Source organism: Ambystoma mexicanum, chromosome 2p (genome assembly GCF_040938575.1).
Source record: "Ambystoma mexicanum isolate Mex_15411 chromosome 2p, UKY_AmexF1_1, whole genome shotgun sequence".
In the NCBI taxonomy this organism is placed as follows: domain Eukaryota; kingdom Metazoa; phylum Chordata; class Amphibia; order Caudata; family Ambystomatidae; genus Ambystoma; species Ambystoma mexicanum.
In genome coordinates this window covers 14,537,455-14,565,006 of record NC_090923.1, presented here as the reverse complement: position 1 = coordinate 14,565,006, position 27,552 = coordinate 14,537,455, and the positions used below count along the sequence as shown (strand labels likewise).

The following is a 27,552-nucleotide window of genomic DNA, read 5'->3' as shown; positions in this document are numbered from 1 at the left end:
TTTGCTAATGTGGAGGCCTTTTATTCTACAGCAGAGAATTAATTCCGAGAAGTTCTGAACCATCAACATAAAATAACCTCTAGCAGCTGTACTCATAGGAATACATATATATCGGTTGTAAATAGGAAAAACGATCTTCATCGGAAGATTCATTGGACAAAAAAACATACTCACAATCCTGAGACAAGAATATTGAGAGTGAGAAAATTGAAAATGCAATATAGAAATTGGTACACGGTGCACAAGGGCTCTACATCCTCCATACAATGGAATGTAATGTTTATGGCAATAAAAGATAATGATATGCAAAGATTTTGGCACATCTGCAAAAAATATAATTCCAAAATGTTAGGAATTCGAGAGATTAACCCAATCTCTATCAATTTCTGGAGAACCTATATACTATCTCTTTATTATCAAGAACACATTTCTGAAATAAGTAATAAATACCGGAACATACGGGACAAATAATATTTCAAGTTCTCCAAACTTGAAATTAAAAAAATTATTGGGTACATGAGGTCTTCAAGGGCACCCAGCCCTGATGGCCTACCTAATTTACTATATTAGGAAAACGCAAGAGTATGGGCCTCAATTCTGTTTATTATCTTTAGTGAAATCTAATATACGGGCCAAATACCGAAATCCTGGCGATGTTCAGTGTTAACACCTATCTATAAAAAGGCCATAGAGACAACCCCCCTAATTATAGAATTCTGGCTAAAATTGACTCCAGTGCCAAAATCTTCAGCAAATTATTATTAAACTATATAAATGTGTGGATAGCTGAAAACAAGATCCTTAGTAACCTACAATCTGGCCTGCGCAATGGGTGCTAACACACCTCATCCGTACTACTTTGTTATCTAAAACACAGTATATTTATTATTTTTTTTATTAATATAGGGGCCGATTCATGGAACAAATGTGTGCCGAAAATCGTGGCGCAAGCTGGCGCAAAAGCAAGCGCACGTGCACACGTGCGATTCATGGAAAGCCCTGCACGTGTTTTCCCTGGTTGTGCGTGGCGCACCCGGGCGTACAGGTCATTGCAACATCCAGAATGCCGCGCGTGACGCGCACAACGAAAGCGCACAGCGTTGGTGCACACACCAAAAAGGGGGTGGAACACGGGGCAGAACACGCAGAATGGGGAGCAATGAGTGGAAAAGAAGGCGTAACTGGGGAAGTACTGCAGGGAAATACACAGAACGCCCACACGCACACGAACAACACGTATTCATGGAATCGAATACGGGAAAACCGCGCACGTCAAAAGACGCGCATAGGCGTCAACACATCCGCCACACGAAGGCAGGCGGAAGAGTCCCTGCATGCAGTATAAAAGTGCACGCAAACAACAAACACGTATATACAGCTACGATGAATGCCCCATTTGTCACAGCACTGATTGTGGGACACCGCAGGAGGAGGAGAATAGCTAGGCCTTGCATTTTTTTGCCCCGGACCAGCCTTTTTGGGATGCCTGATGACCAGGTCTATTGCAGGTATAGGTTCCCACCTTGTATCATCCTAGAACTGGTCAGGGAGTGGGAGGATGACCTTACATCACCCACCTTGTGCTCCCAAGCATTGAGCCCCTTGGAGAAGGTGCTCAATGTCCTGCATTTTTTGGCCAGTGGGTCATTTCAGCAGACGACTGCCATAGTCAGGGGTGTCTCACAGGCCACACAGTCATGCTGCCTACACCAGGTGTTGGCAATCATGACTGCGCGCCCCTCAGTCCGCAGGCACATACACATTCCCAGAACACCCGCAGAAAGGCAGGCCGTGGTCCAGGACTTTTACAGGGTGGCACACCTCCCCAAATTGCTCGGTGCCATAGATTTCACACATGTGGCCCTACGTCCACCTAGGGCCACTGAGCACATCTATCGAAACCGCAAGCACTGGCATTCCATCAACGTGCAGGTTGTATGCGATGCTAAAGGAGTCATCACCTCTTTCTATGCAAACTATCCTGGGTCTACTCATGACAGTTTCATTTACAGAATGTCTGCCCTGAGCCGGAACCTGGAAGCTGGGAAGCATGGTGACACATGGCTCATTGGTGAGTACAAATGTCTGCGCACATTCATGTATGCATGTCAAACACAGACAAATACAAAAACCCAAATAATGACAACCATCCTAACCTCCCCAGGGGACAGTGCCTACCCTCTGAGCAACCACATGATGACGCCAATACGGAACCCCACCACGCCACCCCAGGTAAGATACAATGCTGCCCATATTGCAACCAGGGGCATAGTGGAGCGCACATTCGGAGTGCTCATGTCACGCTTCCGGTCCCTTGACCGCTCTGGCGGCCAGCTACTATATGCACTCCCATTAGTGTGCAGGATCGTTGTGGCAGCATGTGCCATGCACAATGTTGCAACACGGCGGGACGTATCGGTGGACATGGTGGGGCCCCTACATCCCCAACCACAGGCACAGGTGCTGCCCATGGGAGGGGAAAGGGCACGTGGCGAGGCAGATCGGACCCAGCTTGTGGCCACATTTTTTACCTAAACTCAAACCCCTTCAGAGTGCACACAGGCCTGGCACATACCAGGTGACAATCGATGATGACAAAGAGATAGTCAACTGTCACAACCTTACCACCCTGAGAATGTTGCCACGGAAGTGCTACATTGTGTGCATCCCTAGCTACTTAATCATAACCAATCCTGTGTGACCAAAAGGAACACATGCAAGGTGTGTATCACACCACCCCCTGCAAAACAGGCCATGACAATCACTGGTATGTCACCCAAACCGTGGCATGCAACAGCAAAAGCCCAACACATGACCAATGAGATAAGAAGTGACATGTGATAAATGGAAAGAGGCCCCAGACAATCACGCCTGACATGGAATCAGATGAAATGACTGACCAACAACCTCCAACACATACAAAGTCATACTCAAATGCTTGCCACCAGTGGTACCATCAACAAAAGACTGAATGCATGTTCTCATGCACATTGGCCAAGCCAAATCTGCTAATCCCTAACCCGTGTGCTGTGTGTGTCTCCTGCAACACACTTCTTAGAACACAGCACAGTGAGCAGCCATTGTGTTGGGGATACACCTTGAGCATCACATAAAAAGGATAAGCAACAAAAATAACCTATTGCCGCATGTACACGATCCGCAAATGGTAAGTGATCATGCGCTGCAGGGCACAGCATGCCAGAGAAGGCAATCTGTGTGCATGTGTGGGCATGGAAGGGTGGTTGTGCATGTGGTGGAGCATTGTGTAAGTGTGTGTGTCAGAAGGGACATGCACTCAATATATGCATGTGAAATGAAGTGACCCTCTGTGTCCTGTATGCATCACATGTGAACATTGCCATGTGTGCACCCCAGCATGTCAAACCACAATAATCTCCCGATACCGTAATAGTAAAAACAACACAGGAACAGCCATTGACCAGCAGAACACATCATGTACATAGTACCCCACAATGTCAATATCAAGGAGTGGCCAAACACTGTAGCCCAACCTTACTGTCCAACAACAAAAGGGCCTCCCTCATTTACACATCACCATGACCTTCTGGAGAACTGTATCTGGGGTCTGTAGCCTTCTTCCTTCTAGTCTACCTGGCTTCAGGATCCCCATACCCCTTGGTTTCCATATTCTACCTTGCGTGTAAATAGGGTCCAGCCCCCACAGAGGCCACCTTGACTGGTAAAAATCCAAATCGCAGAGAACTCCAAGGAGCCAAACCCCCAAACCAGGTAAAAAGCTTGTAGCCACCAAAAAACCCTGGAAGAGTCTCCAGTAGATGACTTGAAGTCGCTGAAAATGTCCAAGCACATGTCCAAGCAGAATGATAGAACAACCAAGGTTGCACAGTTCAACAATGGTTCAACAGGATGGGTAGCATTTTCAATACACAATATACAATGAGGATGCAACAACTGATGGGTAGTGTCACAGCTCCGGTCTCCAGGTGCAGGAGTGGCACAAACCAACCACCCCCTCCGCGGTCTGGGCACCTGCAAGGTAAAACTTACACAGGCCTCCGAGACCCCGGCGGGGAAAGAGAGTCAGGGATCCATTGTTTGGATAGGCATTGGTATTCAGGATAACCGGAAAGAGGGGCAGGAGAGGGGATTTGGATGGGCAAGAGAAAGCAGACAAAATACAAAATACAACTACAATAACACATACTCAATCAGAAAAACCATGTTCTTCATGCACATTGTACAAAATGGGTCAAATGCAAGCCAAAGAGAGACTTATCTCTGGGGTGAGTGCTGGCTTCCTGCCTGCGCACTCTCAGGTCCGGTAACAGGAGCAGTTCAATGCTGCAAAGAGAGAGTGAGTTACTAATCTGTGTGTGTTTTCAGCACACACACAACACCATTCATGCCTCAAACGAAGTGACTTCTCCACAAACAAACACTCTTGTCTGCTGCTTTGGTCGTATACTTTTGCTTGGCCCCGTGATGGTTCATACACTGTCAATGCAATAAGGCGGCCACACTTGGCCCGCAGTAAATGGAAGACCAATGTGTTCAGAATCACACATGATAGAATGGCCCTTGGGTGATCTGCTAGACGTGTTTGGTGAGGTGCGACTTCAGTCGTGTTCTGCCAGCTGCGGATTTCAATAGGTAGTGTGCGTGGTAATTTGCATATACAAATGATATGCACAGCACTCGAATCTGTACGTCGCTGGGTGCCCCCGTGCGCTGTATTCGTTTCTGGCTAGGAACGCTACTGCACTAACAAGTCAGCTTCTATGGAGCAGGGGGGACTCAAGGATATGGGTGTCGACCCCTGCGTGTGGCCCTGACAACTTGTAAAGCTACTTGGCATTTGTTCCTCAACGTGTCTTAGCTGTACTGTGCGCTTTGTCCTCAATGCCTGGCCAAGCTCCCCCGCACTGGTGCTACTTAGCATGCATGTGCAGGGGGCCTGGAGGAAGTTCGGCTGGGGTGTGGCCCCTCCTGCTGCTCACCTTGCCTGGAGCTCCTGGAAACATGTCTGCTTCTGTTGGACGTCTGAGCCCAAGCCCTGTGCTTCTGCTTGTGCACGCATGGGCACGTGTGCACCACCCAACGTGGCCAGGTTTCTGTAGTTCTTGGCCCCGTGTCTGCTGGGAAAGGTAGTCTGGGGAATCATTTTCCTACAGAAAGGGCATAAAAGCTATTAATAAGGCTGGATAGTTCCCTATGTGTGTGTCTTCATGCTGGTTGTCACTGGGACATGTTTGAGACGTACATCCGACCTCCTTCCACCATCAGTGTGACTTTGACAGCTAAAGGGTGCAGGCTACTGTCTACAGCATGAAGCACATCAAGCACATATATAGGCAAGAAAAGAACACACATTACAATCAACATCAATAAATGGACATATCAATTATGTACTCATCAAAATTGATTGCAGACATGCTGTGGAGAGAACCTACATTATCCCCACTAGGGGTGTCAACACAAGTAGTACAGCAGCAAGCAGGCCACAGATATGACGAAAGTCCAATGCCCTTGTGTAAATGGTTGTAACACCGAACCATCCTTGCGAGCCCATGGATAGGGGAAGCAGGAGTGGCATATGTGAGTCAGGACCCCAAGCTGCAAACACATACACGAGACAAGCTTGAAGGGCCCAGCTGGAACAGACAGTGGATGCTTTCAAAATCCACAAAGCACCACACTGTCACATGAATGCACAATAGACAAGCAATTTTAATCTATATTAACTAATTAAACTAACTATAAAAAATTATATTAACTAATTAAACTAACTATAAAAATCAATAATGGCCACATACAATCTGGGGGGTGGGAGGCACCCAGGAGGGGGGAGGTACAGGGTGCACCTCAACACCCACATGCGATGATGTTGAGATCAAAATAAACCTCTATGGGCTCAACGCCTGCACAGCCCGACCTGTGTGGGAGATAAGTTGTCGTCTGAGTCACCCTCTGGCTCAAAAGGTTTACGTGGCACAGTACCCTGGCCACGCCTATGCGCCGCTTGCCATCGTCGGCAGCAAGTCTGCGGGACGGGTGAGCCTGGTTCTGTACAGCGATGACATGTAGGTCAGCATGCAGAACCTCGCCTGATACGTGTGCTTCCTCTTGCAAGGTAATACGTGTAACACAGAGTTCTTCCTGCATGGCCTAGCTGGATAACTGGTACACCTCCCGGCAAGCACATAGATCAGCCGAGATGGTATTCTCAAACTGCTCCAACCTCTCCTCTGACCGCTGCCTCTAGGACATCAATAGCACACCCAGAGTAGATCTGAGGGATTCATAGTCAACCCTCATGGCCTCCATGTGTGCCGCTGCGTGAGCAGCTATTGCTTGAGTCAAAGACACCATTTCAGCCCGGCTTGTCCTGTCTGAGGCCGCCATGCCCAGCCTGAGCAAGCGGCCGTGCACTGTGCCGCCCGCTGCTGGAGATCCACCTGCCTAGCAGGGGGAGCACGGATTGGGCCACACTCTCCATGCTCTGAGCGATTTTATCAATTGCTGCCCCTGTTGTTCGGAATTGGCAACCATGGCTTGCTCCCACTCAGTATACCCCGGTGGCGCGTGGCCACCGCGTTGCTGGGCTTGACACCTGCGGGGCCCAGGGAGCCGCCGTCCTTGTTGGGTTGGCACCACCCGTGGCTGCAGGACTACATTCCTCCGTTGACTTGATGCCCCAGGCACATCAGCAACTGGTGTGGAGTGTGACCCGGCATCCCGATCCACCACAGGCAGAGGTCCCACCACCGTCTGGCCCCTCAGTGCAGGTGTCGTAGACAGAGGAGTGTCCACATCAGAATCACTCACTGCTGACAAATGGACCTGACGCACATCCAACTCGACATTGTCGTCAGAGTGATCATCTGGGCTAGTCTCATTGCCAGCCCTAGACACGATGGTCTGCAACACAAGTGGGTTCTCGTGGTCTACCACCCCACGACCCCCACTTGTGCCGGGTTCCTGGTGTGATAGCCATTCTCTGGCTCCATTGCGTCATCATCTGACAAGGGGGAAAAACAAACATGAGTACACATGTCACAAGCATATAACCCACACACACATAGACATCACATTGACAGCCAACACATGATGCAGACATGTCACACACAAATGAGAACCTGGCATGCATCAAGTGGCCTTGATATGCAAACACATCCCAATAGCAGAAATGGATGTGTCTACATAGCAAAGCCTACACAAGTACAAAAAGTAGTACATGAACTCCGTCAGACACCACCTCGGTCAGGCACATGTCACAGGCAGAAAAGACAGATGGGAAAAAATAGATGGCACATACCATAAGCATGTCTGAACTGCAAATTGACCACTGCTGCAAGTGAATACAAACACACAATGACACACATAATATGCATGTACACATGCATCACTAAACCATCATCACCAATATAGCTCTATCCATCTGCAGCTCGGCCCGTACCAGGTGGCATGGGACATGTAGATATAGTGAATGTCCCAAGCAAAGCAAGGGACTGCAACCAGGCATGAGGGACCATAACGCCCAGTAAGGTCCGAGCTGCAGGACATGAAGCCGCCACAACACCCCATAGGCCCTGATTGAGCACATTGTGCTATGAATGTGCCCTAGTCCATCATTCCTTGTGTAAAATCTCCACGGCCAGGCCCCACCATATTAGCTAAGTGGGCCTGGGCGTACACATACTGCACAACAGTGCACCTTCAGGATTATGCCAGTTGAACATAACGTGCGCAATGCAGAAATCCCACCAGCATTAACATCAATCAACTACATATTAGTCAGTCAATAAAAAAGCTGCGGAAGACACATGTGTAAATGAACACTTTCACAAACACATAAGTGAGTAGTAGCAAGGTTGAACTACACAACATTGATGCTGCTTGCATATGTACATGTGAAAGCGTTAAAAAATACCCCTTTCCCCATGCACCTGTATTGTGAACATGAACAGCATCCAATACACCAAAGAAAGCAGCTACAACGCTGCTTGCTTTGATGTATGTGGAAGTGTACACATACACACCTGAAGGAAGCTCCACAGTCATTACAATCCGATTGGCAGGCTACATTCAACCTGTGCCCTATGCCAGTTGGCCATGGGCTGGCAAATAGATGCGGAGCGGCGGCGGGTGGAAGAGGCACGGCTCACTATGGTCAGGGCAGAGAACTCCAAGCACAGGGCGTTGAGGTGGGCTGAGTGCCTCGAGGCAACTTGCAGGGAGTTGGAGGAGGCCATGGCTGCATCCCTGCGAGACCTCGGGGCCAGGGAAGAGGCCCGTCTCCAGGACGTTGAAGAGGAGTTCAATGATGCCCTGGCCTGGGACATCAACAAGTGAGCCGTTGGACTTGCCCGCCGCCTTTGTACATAGTTCTTTAGGGTTAGGTTTCCTTTGTTTTTTCTTTATTTTGGGGTCCATGGACTTTACTCCACATTATGTACATAGTTATTTTTATAAGATTTTTGGTAGGTTTCATTTTGTTTGGGCATCATGGACCCTTCGGACTTTAACAGACTTGTAGATACTTTAGTTATTTTGTCATCCCATGGATCAATTTTTTTTTTTCATGTATTTTATTTGGAAATTTGAAATGGACCACTTCCCTTTTTTCCTCTTGTGGATTTTTGTCTTACATTGGATTTGTTATTTTTTTTTGGATTGAATCATTTCTTAATTTACAAGTTTGATATTTCTTTATGTTTTTTCATTACGTATTTTAATACAAATCATATATCTTCATTATTGGTGTTGTGTACTCTCATTGGTTTTGTGCATGTCTCAATGAGCATTGCCTCAGTCATGTGTTGCCACTGTGTGGCTCTGTTGTACATTTATGCATGGGCATGGTGGTTCTTTTGAGGCTCTCATGGCATGGGTGCTTTGGGAGTGGGTGCAGTGGATGGTTGCGTGCTTGTACTGGGGGAAGGGGGATTTGTGTGGGCATTAGGCCCATGGGTCTCTTTTGTTAGAACATGGTGTTTGTTGGGCCCCGTATCGGGGCCTGCTGGCAGGTGCCCGTCAATGTTGGGTGGGTGGGTGAGTGGGGGACATGAATCAGGGCCTGCTGGCAGGTGACCCTCAATGGTGGGTGGGTTTTTGGGGGACATGAGTCGGGGTCTGCTGGCAGGTGCCCGTCAATGTTGGGTGGGTGGGGGACATGAGTCGGGGCCTGCTGGCACGTGCCTGTCAATGGTGGGTGGGGGGACATGAGTCGGGGCCTGCTGGCAGGTGCCTGTCAATGATGGGTGGGTGGGGGACATGAGTCGGGGCCTGCTGGCATGGTCAGGTGTGTAGGGTAGTCCCCAGTGGTGTGAGCTGCCTACAGGGCATGTCAGGGGTCTAGGGTAGTCCCCTGTGGTGTGGGCTGCCTACAGGGCAAGGTCTGGGGTGTAGGGTAGTCCCCGGTGGTGTGGGCTGCCTGCAGGGCATGGGGAGGAGGGAAGGGCACACCCAGGAGGGCCCAAAATCCCAAATCGCATGTAAATCTTCCTGCGCACCCCCGAAATACACGTAACCCGCTCGTGCCAGGCCTATCGCGTGTTAAACTCCACGTGCACCCCCGAAATACACGTACCCCGCTCGCACCAGGCCTATCGCGTGTTGAACTCCACGCGCACCCCTGAAATACACATACCCCACTGGCGCTAGTGAAATCACATGTAAAACTCCCCGCGCACCCCCGAAATACACGTATCCCGCTCGCGCCAGGCCTATTACTTGTTGAACTCCACACACACCCCCGAAAATACACGTACCCCGCTTGCGCCAGGCCTATCGCGTGTTAAACTCCCTGCGCACCTCCCCATGCCCCACAGGCAGCCCATCCACCTTGGGCATGCCCCACAGGCAGCCCACACCACAGGGGGGACTTTTTCCACTCAACTTACCTGGCACAAGCGGGGTACGTGTATTCCGAGGGGTGCGCGGGGAGTTTTACATGTGATTTCGCTGGCTCAAGCGGGGTACGTGTATTCCGAGGGATACGCATGGAGTTTACACGCGATTTTGCTGGCGCAAGCGTGGTACGTGTATTCTGGGGGTGCGTGGGGAGTTTTACACGCGTTTTCGTGGTTGAGGGGCTGTATGCTGGCCCACTGGCCTTTGCGCCATTTACTGGATTTGTGCAATATTTTTGGCGCATGAGGCGGGATTGGGGGCATAACTGGCGCTGCTGCAGGTTCGCTGCACCACTCTGCGCCCCGGCTGCTTATGGATGTATAAATCCATGAATACGCGGTGCGCCTAAATGGGTTTTGGCAACATGGCATGCGCACTCTGTGAGCCAGCCGCTTGAGCCACTTGTGCGTCAAATTCTATGAATTACCCCCTTAGTCTGTAAGACTGCTTCAAAGTTGTAGACAACCAAGACTTTTATTTCTAAACCTGGTGGGTACTCTGTAGAGGGCCTACTGAAATTGCATAGTACATGTATAATTCCTAGTGCACTCTATGATCTTGAAGTATTCTCTTCTAAAGAGACGGATTGGCTGATACAATTAGAAGGGAAACTTTGGAGGTATGCCCTGGACCTCCCTCAGTTTTTTCCAGTGGAAGCAATTTGCTTCGAGTTAGGTTTGATTTCTTTGACTACCCGGAAAATGATTGCAGCATACAATATTTATCTCAAAATAAGTGCGGGTAACCCTGATTCCATGTATTCATATTTTTGTGATCAAAATGGCAAACTGTGCACCTTTCTGGCCTTGAAGTTATGGTACAGGGAGATCAACCACTTTCTGGAGGCTGTGCAGTTATGCCAGATGACAAATTGGCCACAAACGTCTTTGAAATAAAAAAAAGGCAGCGGTCTGGGATAGGGATATGCAAACCACCTATTTAGCTGGGAAGTCCAACTACAAGATATATTCTATGAAAGCTTTCCAACCTGATGCCACATGCTCCTATCTCATCTGTCCTCAGTTGACAAGTACCTGCTCCAAGTACCACGTACTAGGTGCACAACTACAGGGGATCGCAGATTTGGGGTCTGCCACCCCAGATTATGGAATAAACTGCCTTGAACGATTTGCAAGATGAAAACCCTCCTTACATTTCGTAAGGCCCTTAAGACCTACCTGTTCTGATAGAGACGGGGAATAGGGGATATGGCACCAACAATAACATTACAGAAGTGAGAATATGGCAAGATGAATGGTACCTGATACAGCAGCACCCAAATCAATTCAATTCGGCAGGTGCGCGGTTTAAATCCCTCAAAAATTCAAAATTCTAATTAATCTGCAAAACACGAAGCTACGGAGGTTTATCCTTATAGTAAGATTTAATCAGCTTCCTGTGCTGGCAAATAGGGGCATGTGGAGTAAGACTACACTGCAGGCACAAGCATGTTGACTATGTGGGCAACAACTGGAGACTGCACAACACTTGTTGACCGAATGCATTGGTCTAAGTTCCATACATGAGAAAGGATTCTCAAAGCGGGTCCATGATATGAATATTATTCACATGAACCAATTTTGGTCGCCGATTTCTGAAAGCAGAAACATTTTGCTAAACTTTACTGTATATTATATATGGAAGAAATCATGAAATTTCTATTTCAATGAATTTTGCACTAATGCGAAGTGTAAGAAATTTTGCACAGAGGACAAAGAATCAGCTTTTAGAAAGACATGTTTTTATTTTAAATAACAAGAGCGTCCCTTATGCATCGGGCGGCTGTATAAATGGGGAAGTGATTTGTTTTTAGTTTAATACTTATTTTAAACCCTATTTTGATGTTATACCAAATGTATTTATGGATTCATGTTTATTAAGATTTGTTCACGTCCCTATTGTTTTGTTTTAAAGTATTAAAGGTCATATTTAACCAAAGTGACACTTAATAATAAAATACAAAAAATAGTGGTTATGGTTACGGATTTTAAGTCGTAAAGGGCATAAGTGCGCACAAGGTTGTATGTTTTTTGGAAGGAGTATTTTGGTGAGAGGGTTTTTGAGGGAGGGTTTTTGGAAGGAGTATTTTGGAGGGAGGGTTTTCCCAGAAAGTTGGTATCCGATAATGGCTCACAATTTGTGGTTAGAGAAATGGAATCATTTTTAAAAGAGAATGTAGTTGGGCATATCACAAGAGCGGTATATAATCCCAAGTGAATTGCGACTGTGGAAAGATTCAACAGGACATTGATGGAAGCGATACGAATCGCTGTAGCGACAGGTGTGGGTTGTCATGGGCCATTATGGAGAGGCTCATGCAGTATAGGATTGCACCTCATCAGGTCATGGGAGTTTCATGTGATCGCAACGTAGTGGCTCAAGAGGTTATCGGAGAGAGGGTGATACGCGAGCAAATAAAATCTAAAAGGAAGGCATGATGAGAAAATCTCTGTAAGGGAACATTTGATGCGAGAGGGTGAGGTGGTGAAGGTGAAGAGTGGGAGGGGAGTACAGAAAGGATATATGAAGTATTCCAGCCCTCTGAAGGTGGCGAGAGACTTTTGAGCAATGGTGAGAAGTGGAGTAAGGAGAGGGTGGCAACATGTGGAAAGAGGGAAGCATATTAAGGGAAGGACCCTCTGCATTCCGCTCCATAAAGGGGAGGAGGTGTGTTGTTTCAGGTAATTTGTGTACATATGTAAATACATTGTTCTTCCATTACAAATAAATGTAAACATACTGTCCTTCCATTTCAACCCTGTATGTTTTAAGCCCATGGATTGTACAGCACAATTCATTCTATTCTGGAATAGAACACTGTGGTACTACTGGCGAAAAGGATTTAAAGAAGCAGCCCCAGCCTGAGCCTGCCTGTGAACAATACTGCAAGGCGAGAGGTCCAGGGGAAACGAAGCAAAGCACCCATAACACCTTGGAAGCCACACTGGGGCCACAGAAGGAAAGCAGAGACAGCGCACCAACTCCAGAGATGCCCTCCATCAAATCAAGGTATTGCGCGCCAGAGGGCCGTGGGCCGCACTAATATACTGTAGGAAGGGAAGCTTGAGGTTGCGCGCACGCCGTAGCTCAGCCAAAGTTAGCTGAAGTACCAGGCAACAAGGAGCGCCAGTAAATGAGGAATAGAGCGCTCACTTTAGAGACCAAAGCAGCAAAAAGATGCAGTGGCTATTTTGAGGTCAACCTCCTGGGTCCGCTGCCCTCTGCCCCAGTGTGCTGCAGCCTGTCCTGCCCCAGTGTGGTGCACCCTGTCTATTGTGGGCTCAGCTGTCATACCATTAAAAAATAGCAGCTTGACAGCTTCGTGGACTAACCTCTTAAGATCTCTTTCCATTTCCCCTTCTTTTTCCAGGAAGCCGAATGAACCACAGGGTATTTCTCCTCTCACGATTCTCAAAATCAACCATTTTGAGGGGCAATTTGGCCTCCCTTCTTTCAAGCTCTGGGAATCACATGTCAATCTGAAGTTCAACCGTATCCTGAAAGGATTGATTACTCTCAATGGTCTGTAATCTAACATCGAGTTTGTCCACTCGTTTGTCTAGCATGTCAAGCCGAACACCAAGTTCGGCCTGAATTCCCCTTACTTCTTCCATCAGGGCCTCAATGTCCTTCTTAGTTGAAACCGTATCCGCCCGATGCGTCCGCCATGGACTAATGACCATTCTCCTGCTCCTGCCGAGGTTGTGTGTCACCAACAAAGGAGAGCCTCTTAGGAGAAAACCTCCAGTCCTATGCACCTCCTTCCAGTGAGGGAGACCTGGGGATGGGGGCTGCACCGACCACAATCAACACCACCTCATCACCACTGTGTCACCCCGGCCTGTGTTACACCCAGGATCCGGGCACGCATTCCCACGCCACTGGCCCCTGTCAGCCACCTCACCCGGTCCAGTATCTTCAATCACGCTGGTGCTCTAGACACTGAATGGCGCCCAGGCAATCGCAACAGCCGTATACTATGCTCTTTACATTGGGCACTGGCATCCCTCACAGTTAGCTACTGCTTGCCTGTGTGCCCCCCACCTGGTGCTGTTATTTGTAGGCAGGGATCCTTTCTCTAGGCCCACGAGGAAGAGAATGCCATGCCCTGCCTATGCTTCCTTCACTCTGAGGCGTTGCTTGCACGGCTGTCACCAATGCGCCGGTCGTGCCTCTCCAGCACGTCTCTGCATTCAAGTCAATGGTCGTGCAGGATTCCTCAGCTGTCTGCTGCTAGGGAGGGCTTCCTCACTGAAATGCATGGGTCCACCCCATTCAAAACCACAGTGTCGTGCAATTGTACACTGTAGCTCCTCCTGCGCGCGGGGCTCCATCAGTTCCCAGCCCAGGACATCAAGCAGTCCACTCAGGCAGAAGACCACCTAAGACTCCCAGATTTGGCAGGGTGAGGCCCTGGTGGTGCCCCTCGGGGGACACGGGGCAGTCTTGGTTTCTCTAGATGGGTGGCTTAAGTCGGGCGCTCAATTCTCTTTTCTGTCCCTCCAGCCGGGGGCAACGAGGTCTAGGCAGCTATTTACTACGCAGCCCATGATGGCCTTCTCCTTCACTAAATTTTAATAGATATCCACTGGTGCACGGAATATAAGCACACACATAATACTGGCTAATACAATAGGCTTTGCCACAAGTAGCCTGGTGTAGCCTTACTGGACCTTTTATTATGTATAATCTTGTGTATAATTGGGATACAGAAAGTCTTTTTTGTTGGGTGAATGAAGTGAGTTACTATTATGAAGTGTGTGGTTTTACTTTTTAAATAAATCAATAACAAGAACAATTTAGGGCTCGCCCTCTTCTTTTATCCACTTTTAGAGCACAACCGCTCAGCCTAAGGAGACTCAATGACAGGTAGGGACAGATAGACAATTTTCTCTGTCCGGCCTTTGTCCAGCACCGAGGACTTATGCCCTCTACTGACACCTTCTTAACTTCATTCTGAATGCAGAGTGTATTGCACCAGATAAGTATCAGGTGTGTTAGCCCTTCATTATGTTACAGTATCTATGCATGGGCTTCTGTGCCCAAAACCTAAACAGCCCCCTCATTACTTTTTCCAGAGGACAAATAAAACAACCCTTACTTTCATGATTTTAGCCATAAAATATAGACACTCTACAAATCAAACACTAGGTGATGACAGCATACATCGGTTTTATTGTTATACAAGATGTCTGCACGCAGGGTCAGCTCAACCAATCGGTCCTGAAGAAGGCTAACACTGCTACAACAAAGCCGAAACGTCACAGTACCCATAGGGCAATTTGTACCCCGAGTGGCTGGAGTGGTTGATCACAAAACTTACCAAAACAAACCACATTAACTGAAGACGTAGGCCAGAAAGCCCCAAGGTGACAAGGATACCGATCTCAATCCAGATGTATTATGTTTGACTGAAACTTGGCTATCAGGAAACTCTGCACCTATCCTTTCCCAAGCCTTACAAGATATCTACAAGATTTTGCATTTTGATAGGACTGCTCTTCATTCTGGGGTGGTGATGCGATTATTCTTAAATCGTCTCTGTCTTTTTGTAATATCTCTCTCACACATAGCCTTAGAATGTAAGCTTTTTTAGTGCGCTGTCCGGTGTCTGCTTCTTACTGTATTCATTCTCTTTTGGTTTATCGGCCTCCTGGCTCTCATTCTGGTTTTCTGCTTCCATTCATGGAATTAGTAGCATCTTTATATATGAAATATTCAAATCTTATAGTATTAGGTGATTTTAATGTTCGGTTCAATTATCCTCATACCACAGTACTATCACAGGTCTTTGATTCCTTTTCAGACTTGTGCTTAGCGCAGCAGGTACTTTCTCCTACACATTTAAAGGATGCTATTTTAGATCTCATTTTTCCCTATTAACTATCTTCCACGCTGTCCCAGTGTTGTGGTCAGATCACTTTTCTATTTCTTTTAATATGTAACTTGAAGTCGGACCACTTTCGCATTTAATCTCTGATAAACAATAACTGTTTGCCCTCCTCGCTGGTTGACTTCTCATCTGTGTCTGAATTCTTCCTTTCTGTGGGGGATGAGGTGGCACCCCTGAAACTTGTGCAGAATAGGATCCATCGCTCTTCCCCATGGTACAATGGGGATTTTAAAAGCTTACATATGAAGGACCGGCAAATGGCGCCAAGCCTATGACCCTAAAGATGAAATCACTTTTCGTCAGGTTACATCGGACAATGTTTCTTTCCACAGAAAATTGAAGCGGCAATTAATAAGTCTAAGGAACTCTTTTCGGTGGTTACTTCTTTGTCATCTTCTGTCCACTCTGTGACTAAGACTACACCAACACAAGAACTATGCGATTCCTTAGCACTCTTTTTTACCACTAAAATTGATCAAATATGTTCTGACTTTAGTAATAGCAGGACTGCCTTGACTTCTGTTGCCACTTTGGAGGTTATCACTGCCCCTTCCCCTTCATGGGCCTCCTTTCCAGAATTCTCCTCGGAAGACATTTCAGCGGCAGCGAAGCGCTTTAAATCATCTTCCTCTTTAGATCCTATTCCTTAAAGAACTATACAGGAAATTCTGCTGTATATTCATGCCTGGCTGACTCTGACGGTTAATCATTCTTGCCAGAATGGGGTATACCTCCTGCACTGAAACTGATGCCGGTAAAAATGATGGTTTCTTCCACTTCAGATGTTACATAAAACCGATTAGAAATGCCAAGAAAGTCTGCTTCTGCTTTCAGGATGTGTGATGCCCCTTCACATCTAAAGGTCTCTTGAAGGTTCCAGCTGAACTTTGTGCACCTCTCTCACACACCCTCGCTCCCACTAACATTTTTATTAGCAAAATTCCCAACTTTCACATCAGCATCACCCTCATTAAGCCTGCTCTCCACATGCCCATGCCAGACCCCCACATGTTGCTTTCAACACTCCTTCTATAACCTTCCCTCACAGAATGAATTTACCAAACTCCTCTCCTCTGCCAAACCTCTGCATACCCTCTATATATCTGCCCTCCTCCATCTTTGAGAGATCTCCTACCTCATATCCTGTATCTCCTTCTTCTTGGTTGGCCTCCAGTACTCTACTCTCCTGCTTAAACTGATTATCATTTCCCGTTCTGGCTATAGCCCTCCAATCTTACTTTCAGATCAACGTACTGGTGGACGGCATCACAACTGGATCCAACCCAAACTTTGATCACCTCTGTTTTGGATGACATGTTTGCACTAGATAATGATGGTGAAATCTGCATCGCAGCACGCATGTCTAGCTCAACTGCTTTCAATACAGTTGTCGTTCATGTTCGCCTCTCCTGTCTATGTTGGAATTTTGCAAAGTGCGCTTCCCTGGATCACCTCACTCCTGTCCTCAAGATCCCAGATCCTTGTTCTTCTTACACTCAACCTCGCTGTAAAGGCTGGAGGGGGGTGTCTGTACTTCTGCCCACTATATGACTGGGGTAGAGGCACAGAGCACCCCAGCCATGGATCTCTAATGGCAGCAATGGACGAGCAACCAAGGCTCAAGGGAGGTGATACAGGCTGGGGGAGGTGATACAGGCTGGTTCTTAGGTACAGTGAGTCCCCAAGCTCCCACAAAGGTATGTCCACACTATCTGTTATGTGCTACTACAGTTCTTTTGTTATATAAAATAAGGTTTGGGAAAGTATATATAGCATTAGTACCCAGCGAGATTGTTACAATCAAACTAATTGTCCCTAGCCAGGGAGTTACCTGACCGGGAATCCCGCTCCCAACTTTCATTTCCTTTCTGTCACCAGTGAGGGTATGTGGCAGCCACTCAGCCAATGAGGAGGCTCGGAACACTGTTATCCCCGCTCTGAGCCACCACACAGCTGGAGGCTGCCATCTTCCCCTGCCGGGGATTGTGGTGAGTGATGTTCCCTACCCCGCCCCTCCCAATCCAAAGAATTCCCTTCCCTTCCTGCCCTCCCAACTCCACATACCTTCTTTTTTGTCCTTTTCAGGAGCGGATGCGCTGGGAACACTTCTGTCCCCAGCGCATCCACTCCCAATCAATGGCAGGCCGTCATGAAAAGGAAGAAGGGACTGCACGTAGTCCCTTTCATCGTTTCCATGGCGGCCATTTTCTTTGTTTACATTTTTCCCTATTTTTATAATGGCCGCCATGGAAAGGGAGAAGGGGCTAGTATATTCTCCCTTTCCATGGTGGCCATTTTGTTTGTTTACCTTTTTATATTCATTTTCAATGGCCGCCATGGAAAGGGAAAACAGACTTTGTTTTCCTTTCCTGGCGGCCATTTTTTTAACCATTTTTTTTTAATGTTCCAGAGCGTTTCAGAACAGAAATAAATTGCTCTTAGTACCCTGGTTTTACGGTCCAGGGTACTAATAGAAATAGGCCCCTCTCAGAGGGGGCATTACCACTTCAGGTAATGGCACTGAGGCCTTAGGTAACTATGGGGCCCGGGGAATTACCTAAAGTGGCAATGCCACCCCTGCCCGGGGCCTATTGCTTGAATAAGTAACCCACTTTTGTAGTTAGGTACCACTATTCTAGCAATGCAAAATATATACAATTCCATGTGGTACCACAATATACTTAGATGTGGTTATAAAGCACCGACTGCAGGCAGTTATAAAAAAGCATTTAAATGACTAAGCCTGGTGTTACTCATAGACATTAATGTAGAAAAGGCAGGCAATATTCGGAACATTGGCAGAATGCTTGTTTTAGGATGAACAATGCATTACTGTGTGAGGATCCTCCCACCTAGACTACCTGTAAGGAAAAGTTAAGGTGTACTTTACTTTGTATATTACAGGCCAGTCCTTCTATGATCAATAATTGTCTGCTTGGTTTTCAACATATGCCACCACCCAAGGTTCCTGGGAAGCCACAGGAAAAAAGGATCCAAAATGAATCTGAGACCCCTGGATGAATCCTGAGGATGCAAAGGGCTCTTCCTCATCATGGTACCTTGGGTGCCTTGGAGGGTGAAGTGGTAAGGTTTCTTGGCTTTACTCGATGAGTCCCCTGGAGAATGGATCCCCCTATGAAGAAGGAATCACTGGGACCTCAGTGTCCAGCAGAAGAAGGGAACCCAGCAGTGTCAGAAAGGCAGCAATTCGGTCGGTGGCAGTGGTCTCTGTTGTCATGTTGTTACTCTGGCTGTGGACATCCCACGTAGGCGAAACTTGCTGTCGACCTTGACAAGGCCTGGATGAATAGCATAAGTCAGTGATTTTCAATGTTGACAACTGCAGTGGAAGAAGTTGGTGCCTGGTTTCAGTTTTTCATGGTAGGCTGCCTTTTGGTTCGTTGGTGCTGCAGGTGCAACACAGATAATAGGATGGCTACTGGTGACTAGGACTTGGCTAATGGACTGCACTGCAAACCTCCACCAAGTCTAGATACTTGGGACATGTTTTTTGGCTTTTGGTAGTGGGAAACCAACCCACTGGCAGACATTTATCTGCAGGTGGCAACCCTGGACCATCTCAGGCACATGAAAGTGGCCAGATATTGTGACAGCAGTGTCCCTTGACGGATCCTTCAGTCAGTTGGAATTTTAGCAGCTTCGGGTGTAGGGCAACACTATGCCAGGGTACCCCCCTCCTCTGGGTGATACACAGAAGTCTGGCTTCCAGCAGTCTCAAGCACTTCACCAGACCCAGGGAGAGGCAGATGAACTGCATGGGCTAAAGATGTCCGGGTAATCTTCTTCTGGACCCACGAAGATTGTATCTCCAGACAGCAAGCACACAGGACTGGCTTCCATGATAATTTGATTGAAGAACAGCAGGTGCACAATGTTCCTGTGTAGCTACAGGAATAGATAGCCTTTCCAGGCGCTCTCTGGTTCAGTCCTTGAATCAGCACAGAAGCCTTTGGATTTCTTGAAGAGATGCAGCAGCAGACTTCCTTCTCAACATGGATTCCAGGATGCAAGCTTCTTCTGACTTCAGCTTCTTGATTCAGCTTCGACACTCAGCTTCTGACAAAGAGGTTAGTGTGGGGTCCATTGATATACAACACACTCCCCATTGACTCAGGCTGAGTCAGGATCAGCTATCCAATCACACACAAGTGTATTCATGCAGTCAGCACCCAATCATGCTCATAGACATTCAGGCAATTTACCAAAAAACAGACACCCAAAACACAGGATGTGGATTGTAGGCTACTCCCCAGACATTCGGCACACTCATTGCATTAAATCCAGTTTCAGTCAGCGCTGGCACAGCCGTTGTGTACCACAACCAAATCCAGACACCCACAACGCAGAATGTGAGTTGAATCCCCACTCCATTCATACAGACCCCCCCTCCCCAAGAGTGGACCTTCAACAAGCAGTCCCTGGGAAGGCTCTAGCCAGTCTGACATGAGCTTCCCCAGGACCATATATGGTCCTTTCCACCTAACATCCACTGAGGGGAAGGGACCAGAGCCAGGGCTTCTCTGGGTTTTGTTGGATAGAGGTTTTAGGGCCCAACACGGAAAAGAGGTTCACACTACGTAAATTGTACATGGCTCTGGTGTGGCTGGGTTTGATGCAATGTTGCACTATATATGTGTTCAATGTAGTAAGACAAATTGAAATTAATGTTACTTTGTATGTTAGTTGGATACATTTTTAGAGTCACTCATGAGTGTCTAAGGCATGAATGCACTGAGAGAAATGTATTGGGCAACTTTGAGCAATAGCCAGAGGAGATCGTTAAAACGGAAAATAACATTGGGGAATTCAATAATGGTTTAAGTTGCAGACACACTTAGGGCATTGAGAAATATGGGGTTTATTGTGGATACATGGAGACATCGCCGAATGCAGGTTTCACCTATTTGGAGTTTTAATAGCCCGCAGAGTTCCTCAATTCGCAGGAATGGGTTTTTTGACGGGTTTGGAGAGCCGGATGACTTAGGTCACGGAAGGGGTATAAAGTGAACCGCATACGGGCCATTGTGATAACATCACAAAGGGCTGAAAGCAAGAACTGAATGGAAAGTCATTTGTTAGGTTTTTGTGGCCGTATTGGGGTTTCAGATGCAACGTTTAATTTCCCTGGGAGCATGGCGGCTTGTTTTTGTGATGACCAGAAAGTTCTAGTTTCATGGAGGGTTAAATTGTGAGCTTATGGTTTATGGGTTTGCAGGAAAATAAGTAGTTATGACTTGAAATGGTGGTAGCAAATAGGATTACGTGCAAGAATGCAGGAAACATTGTAAGCAATGCCTGGCACATCTGGGAGGATAAAGATATTTAATGCTGCTTCAAAGCAATGCTTATTCATTTCTCTCCCTCTCCCCATGCTTTAAAGTGTTTATGGAAAGTCTTGCACACTCACCATTTTGGGTTAAGTGGGTTTCTGTCACATGGTCTAAATAATGAACAGAGTTAGTCATGCATGATAAATGTATGATGGGGAGTACGTCATAACTGGCACAGGAAGAAGATCACGTGTCATAAGGGTTCTACTTTGTGAATGTATCCAGTGGGCTTTAGAGCTTGGGGGATTACATTACTTTGTAGTAGAGTTAGCCAATGGAAGGTTGGGGGATAACTTTGTAACAAAATATTTTACATTATTAAATTGTCTAACTAGGCATATGAACTGTAACTTTGCTGTCATTCGATGAGAATCAGGATAGTTTAAAGCTAAAAGGAACTGACTAGCCCCTCCCGGTTGTTAGCTTGCAATAAACAAGCTTTTCTGAAATAATTCACTTGTTTCTTTGCTGAAGCCGTTCTTTTGCATTGGAATGATTGAGTTACTTTCTTTCGGCTTTGAGAAACATGAGGTAAAGGCAAAAGAAACCAAGAGGCTACAGTGGCCATCTTGCCTTTGTGTAGGAATTCATTCATTCCAGTGGCAGGGCCAGGGAGTCCCAAAAATGGAGGACATCCAGAGCCACTGCCAGGTCAGCATGTAGCTGCTACCAACCCATATCCTTCCCTGTGGGCAACACACAGGTGCACAAAAACACACATTAGGGGTAGAAGGGTGTACCCCTACCCATGGGGGCCATAAGGGTAACCCATGGATACTGTTCACCAAAAGGCAAAATGAAGAGCTGCACTGCCAGAGGTCCGGTCTGGACTCCAACCGAGAAGTGGTAGGATAAGAACAAGGAGGGCCCTGTCCCTCCAAAAGCATTTCCAGCATCACACCCACCCTCAAGGCCTTCTCCATTCCTCGCTTTCGTTCCTCCTCTGCTGTGTTTTCTGACTTCCCACGTTCTGTCCTTTGGGATGACTTTCTACTCCTATGTCAAAAACAAAAAGGCCCTCTTCAGATTTGACAAAGACCTTGCCTTGGCTGCAAGGAATTCTCTATCTACATGTCCAGCATTCATGACTGGATGAGCGGTCAAGGAATTAAACACACTTCAGGGGTCACCTTACCAACCACAATCACCTCAATTGGTCTCTTACACCTGGCTTTATCATCAGTCAAAGTCCTAGGCTCAGAACTAGATGATGAACTCTTACTCACCTGACAGATGTGTCATTTCCACACCCTCATGTAAATACACCCCTATCTTATCTAGAACTGTGGTGCATTCCATAATATCCTCCAGATGCGGCATCGGAACAGCGCCTACATTGGCCTACCTTCCACCTCATTTTGTGGCTGCAATGAGCCCAGAATGCAGCAGCCCATCTCCTTGTCAGCGTCAAGTAATATGACTGCAGCAAACCAGCCCTCTCTACCCACAGTGTCTTCTAGGCACCAAACTCATCAATTGTTGTACATGGGGGGCAGAGATGTCAATCACCTCGGGCCACCTTTCCACTCATCCAAGCATGAGAGTTCTTCTAGAGACAAATCCTCTGCCGTTTGCTTCTACAAGTCCAATTCTGGAGCGTGGGTTTTCCCAACCCTCTCTCCATAGCTGTGGGCTCACCTCTCTTCCTGAATCTGCTCCATTTCTAAACACCTTGTCTTCTGCAAGGCCCAAAAACCATGGCTCTATAGACAATAATTATTCCACAGCCATGCCTTCCCCATTTTGGCCACTCAGGTTTTGGATGCTATGCATTACAAAATCTTGATAACATCCAGTTTCTTGAGGCGGGTCTCTTTAAGCCTCCCTTTTCTATGTAACATTGGTTCCTGAGCAGTAAAAGGTAACCACGCTTTGGGTTTCATAGTTGATTCGGATGGGGGATAGAAACTGGGTCAGGAAGGCCTGGGGGTTTACAGTGTATTTCTGCTCAAAGGTCAAGGAAAGGCAGAAGACAGGGTAGGATTCCAGCCAAGTAAGAACAGGCAGAGCGCATGCAGCCAGCAGGAGCATCACACAGTTGCTCTTAAATGACCCCCTTTTGCAGAGGAACAGTATATTGGGGCTGCACGGATTACTTTTCTCAGCATCCCTTGACCTCTCTCTTTTTACTGTATTTACTTCTTTACAGAGGCATGTTTCTGATGTTGGAGGACTTGGGAAACAGGAGCATGGACATGGGATTCACCCTCCTGGGATTCTCTGTCCCTTCAGATGTGAAAGATGTCCTGTTTGCTGCTTTCCTGCTGGTTTACTTGCTGACCCTCCTGGGGAACCTGCTCATCTCTGCACTGATTGTAATCAGTACCAATCTACACACCCCAATGTACTTCTTTCTGTTCAATGTCTCCTGCCTGGACATTGGATCAGCTTCTAACACAGTCCCCAGAATGCTGGTGGGTCTCCAGGTCGAAAGCAACTACATCCCGTTCCAGGAATGCATTGCTCAGGTCTTTGGTTTTGTTTTTCTGGCTTCCACAGAAGTTTTCCTCCTGACGTCCATGTGCTATGATCGCTACGTCGCCATCTGCCTCCCTCTGAATTACCGCCTTATAATGAGCAGGAGGTTTTGCATCCTGCTGTTGGCCATTTCTTGGTTGGTCGGTTTGCTGTACTCCCTTACTTTCACCCTGCAGCTGGCTCGATTACCTTTCTGCGGTGACAACGTGATTGACAATTTCATGTGTGAATTACCAAAACTGCTGAAGCTGGCCTGTGGTGATCCATTGGCCAACAAGATTGTGCTCTTTGCATTGGGGGGGAGTGTTGCACTGACCACCTTCCTGGTCATTGTCATGTCCTACGTTCACATTATCAGAGTCATCCTAAAGATCCCGTCCACGGAGGGCAGGAGGAAGGTCTTCTCCACCTGCTCTGCACATCTCGTGGTGCTTGCCATGTTTTATGGGACTAGCGCAGCTGCATATTTAAAACCTCCCAGCATCTCACTGGGACATGAGAAACTAAATTCACTCTTTTATACAGTCTTTGCACCAATGCTGAACCCAATCATTTATAGTCTGAGAAATGAAGAAGTGAAAAAGGCGGCGAGGAAGGTGATGCATCGCAGGCAAAGAGCCCTGTAGACCTCAGTAATGCAGACATTTATTTCTTTTTTTTCCCTTGATTCAGCTGACATTTTCAACCTTTCAACAGAATATACATAAAATAATTCATTTACAATTAGAACCTATTTCTACAGTCATTACAATTAATAAAAAATAAATTTAAAAAACTAAAATTGAGAGAAAGCAAAAAATGAATCACATATTTAAATAATTTCCTTCCAGACCTATAGTTGCATTATGCTCAAACAGAAATATGTCATCAAGATAATCTGTGTCTAGATTCAATTCAAGCTAAAAATGTGCTGTTGCATAACCAATGGATTTTGAAAGAATGTGATAAGCATGCTTCCATGAACCCTCGGCATCCATACACATTGAGGGATGAAACAAACGTTTCAAATGTTTTATGCGTAGAGGTTATCACATTCCGTAATGATGTGTTCTAATGCTTCTATTGCTTTCCCACAAAATCGACACATATTTTCTGTTTGGTCTTGTGGGTACCACCTTGTTGTGATTGCCCTGGTTTTCCATAAGATGAGTCTGAGGCGCAAGATATCTGAGCGATGCCGCGGATGGAGGGACTTCATGAAATATTGTTCAGCCCATATGACGGGCCCTGTCTTTAGCCGCAGGGCCCGTAACTCCACCTTTATTACATTGAAACCTTCTTCTGTGTCATTGGCCAGTTGGATCAGCTCCCAGCAAGTGATCTGGAGCCATTTTACATTCGCTCGCGTCTGGATGCTTGGGATGAGGGATGCGAAAAACATCTCAGCGGATGTGAAGATTTTAAAGCGATCAGGAATTTGTTCCAAAATTTCAGATGATGCTTTGGAGATGTAATTTGACGATCTTCTTTTTCGTGACATTGGGCTCTGTGGCTGTCCCTCGGCGAGGGCATATGTGAGGGGTTCTTTCATTGTTGGCAGGGGCTCAGGATACTTGATCGCTAGCTGCCCCCTCCCTCCTTGGACGTGGCTCTCGGGTATAACCATTAGAGCGGAGTGCAGCATTTCCAGGGCGCATGTTCCCTTCCAAAACTGTGGGAGGTGCAAGTGCGCCTGGTTGCCACAAACCCAGTAAGTGTCCATTAGTGCAGCTGTGCCCTTTTTCATGTCTGGAATAACAAGGATTTTACTACAGTCTTATTTGTGCCCAGATATGCTCTTCCTTCTCTATGGAAGCATAACTCATATGGGACTTTACGCTGCAACTTGAATGGTTTTTCAAGGGCTGTAAGCTACGTTAGTTTTGTGATGTGCTGTGACCATATCGGGGCGCATGTCCTCTGGATCCACTGCCATTTTTCGTCTGATAGACCTCTGCTTTGCATGTTATTTTCTCTTCTTGCCATTTATTATCCAAAAATAATGTCCCTTTTATCACAAGAAAAGGCTCCTTTAGGCAAATCTTCTCATTCTTCAGCGTTTCAAAACAGTGTGTGTTTGAAAAGTGTTTTTAACTCTGCACAGTGTGAGATGTAGGAGACACTGGGCCCCTGCAATAGGCGACTCTTGTGGTAACAGAACTTTAGGAGTTCCTGAGGCATGGGGTATTAATGAGCACACGTAGCAGCTTTCATTTGTTGTCTGCTTTGCTGTCATGCTCATATCTGCGTACCACTTGTTAGACTGATGTGGGTGCTGTGGGTCTTGTATTGTGTCGAACCCCAAACCATGATATTCGTTGTATTTCTCCCGTCCCACCCCCATTTTCCTTCTTCTGTTCCCCCCTGGACCATTTGATGTCTCCCATTCTCTCCATCTCCCATTCATTATTTGTTCTAATATCATTTCTAACAGTAATATCATTTGCATTCTCTGTATCCTGAATGCTCAAGGTAGATTGTGTAGTTGTATAGAGTTCATCATTGGGCCACTGAAATGCAGAGGGATCTGGGTCGTTCATCTGGTACACATTGAACTCGGATTCATTATAAACAACCATCGGATCATTTAGCACAGGAGTAAGGACTGTGTAATTTTCATTGTGTGTGACTTTTTTGTAGGTTTCATGGGCCCAAATCAATTTGAAGCCATCCCATATCAGATGGGACCCTTGCTTTACGAGGTCTACTCCTCCTCCCTTCCTTTATATCTTTTGATTTATATGATATTGCCCAAGCCTTCCTGGGTCAGGAAGGCCTGGGGGTTTACAGTGTATTTCTGCTCAAAGGTCAAGGAAAGGCAGAAGACAGGGTAGGATTCCAGCCAAGTAAGAACAGGCAGAGCGCATGCAGCCAGCAGGAGCATCACACAGTTGCTCTTAAATGACCCCCTTTTGCAGAGGAACAGTATATTGGGGCTGCACGGATTACTTTTCTCAGCATCCCTTGACCTCTCTCTTTTTACTGTATTTACTTCTTTACAGAGGCATGTTTCTGATGTTGGAGGACTTGGGAAACAGGAGCATGGACATGGGATTCACCCTCCTGGGATTCTCTGTCCCTTCAGATGTGAAAGATGTCCTGTTTGCTGCTTTCCTGCTGGTTTACTTGCTGACCCTCCTGGGGAACCTGCTCATCTCTGCACTGATTGTAATCAGTACCAATCTACACACCCCAATGTACTTCTTTCTGTTCAATGTCTCCTGCCTGGACATTGGATCAGCTTCTAACACAGTCCCCAGAATGCTGGTGGGTCTCCAGGTCGAAAGCAACTACATCCCGTTCCAGGAATGCATTGCTCAGGTCTTTGGTTTTGTTTTTCTGGCTTCCACAGAAGTTTTCCTCCTGACGTCCATGTGCTATGATCGCTACGTCGCCATCTGCCTCCCTCTGAATTACCGCCTTATAATGAGCAGGAGGTTTTGCATCCTGCTGTTGGCCATTTCTTGGTTGGTCGGTTTGCTGTACTCCCTTACTTTCACCCTGCAGCTGGCTCGATTACCTTTCTGCGGTGACAACGTGATTGACAATTTCATGTGTGAATTACCAAAACTGCTGAAGCTGGCCTGTGGTGATCCATTGGCCAACAAGATTGTGCTCTTTGCATTGGGGGGGAGTGTTGCACTGACCACCTTCCTGGTCATTGTCATGTCCTACGTTCACATTATCAGAGTCATCCTAAAGATCCCGTCCACGGAGGGCAGGAGGAAGGTCTTCTCCACCTGCTCTGCACATCTCGTGGTGCTTGCCATGTTTTATGGGACTAGCGCAGCTGCATATTTAAAACCTCCCAGCATCTCACTGGGACATGAGAAACTAAATTCACTCTTTTATACAGTCTTTGCACCAATGCTGAACCCAATCATTTATAGTCTGAGAAATGAAGAAGTGAAAAAGGCGGCGAGGAAGGTGATGCATCGCAGGCAAAGAGCCCTGTAG

At 46.9% G+C, this 27,552-nt stretch overlaps 2 protein-coding genes across 2 annotated transcripts; both read left to right on the top strand.

The window, feature by feature from the left end:
* Positions 1-23,291: 23,291 nt before the first annotated feature.
* LOC138567676 (olfactory receptor 1G1-like) lies at positions 23,292-24,242 on the top strand. The gene has a single exon (XM_069646148.1). The coding sequence runs from the start codon at positions 23,292-23,294 to the stop codon at positions 24,240-24,242; it is 951 nt and encodes a 316-aa protein (XP_069502249.1).
* A 2,359-nt stretch (positions 24,243-26,601) lies between these two features.
* LOC138567675 (olfactory receptor 1G1-like) lies at positions 26,602-27,552 on the top strand. The gene has a single exon (XM_069646146.1). It carries the CDS (start codon positions 26,602-26,604, stop codon positions 27,550-27,552), a length of 951 nt encoding a protein of 316 aa, XP_069502247.1.

What these genes read in the sequence shown, in the direction of transcription:
- LOC138567676 (XM_069646148.1), top strand. Translation starts at nt 23,292, where the DNA reads ATGTTTCTGATGTTGGAGGACTTGGGAAACAGGAGCATGGACATGGGA.
- LOC138567675 (XM_069646146.1), top strand. Translation starts at nt 26,602, where the DNA reads ATGTTTCTGATGTTGGAGGACTTGGGAAACAGGAGCATGGACATGGGA.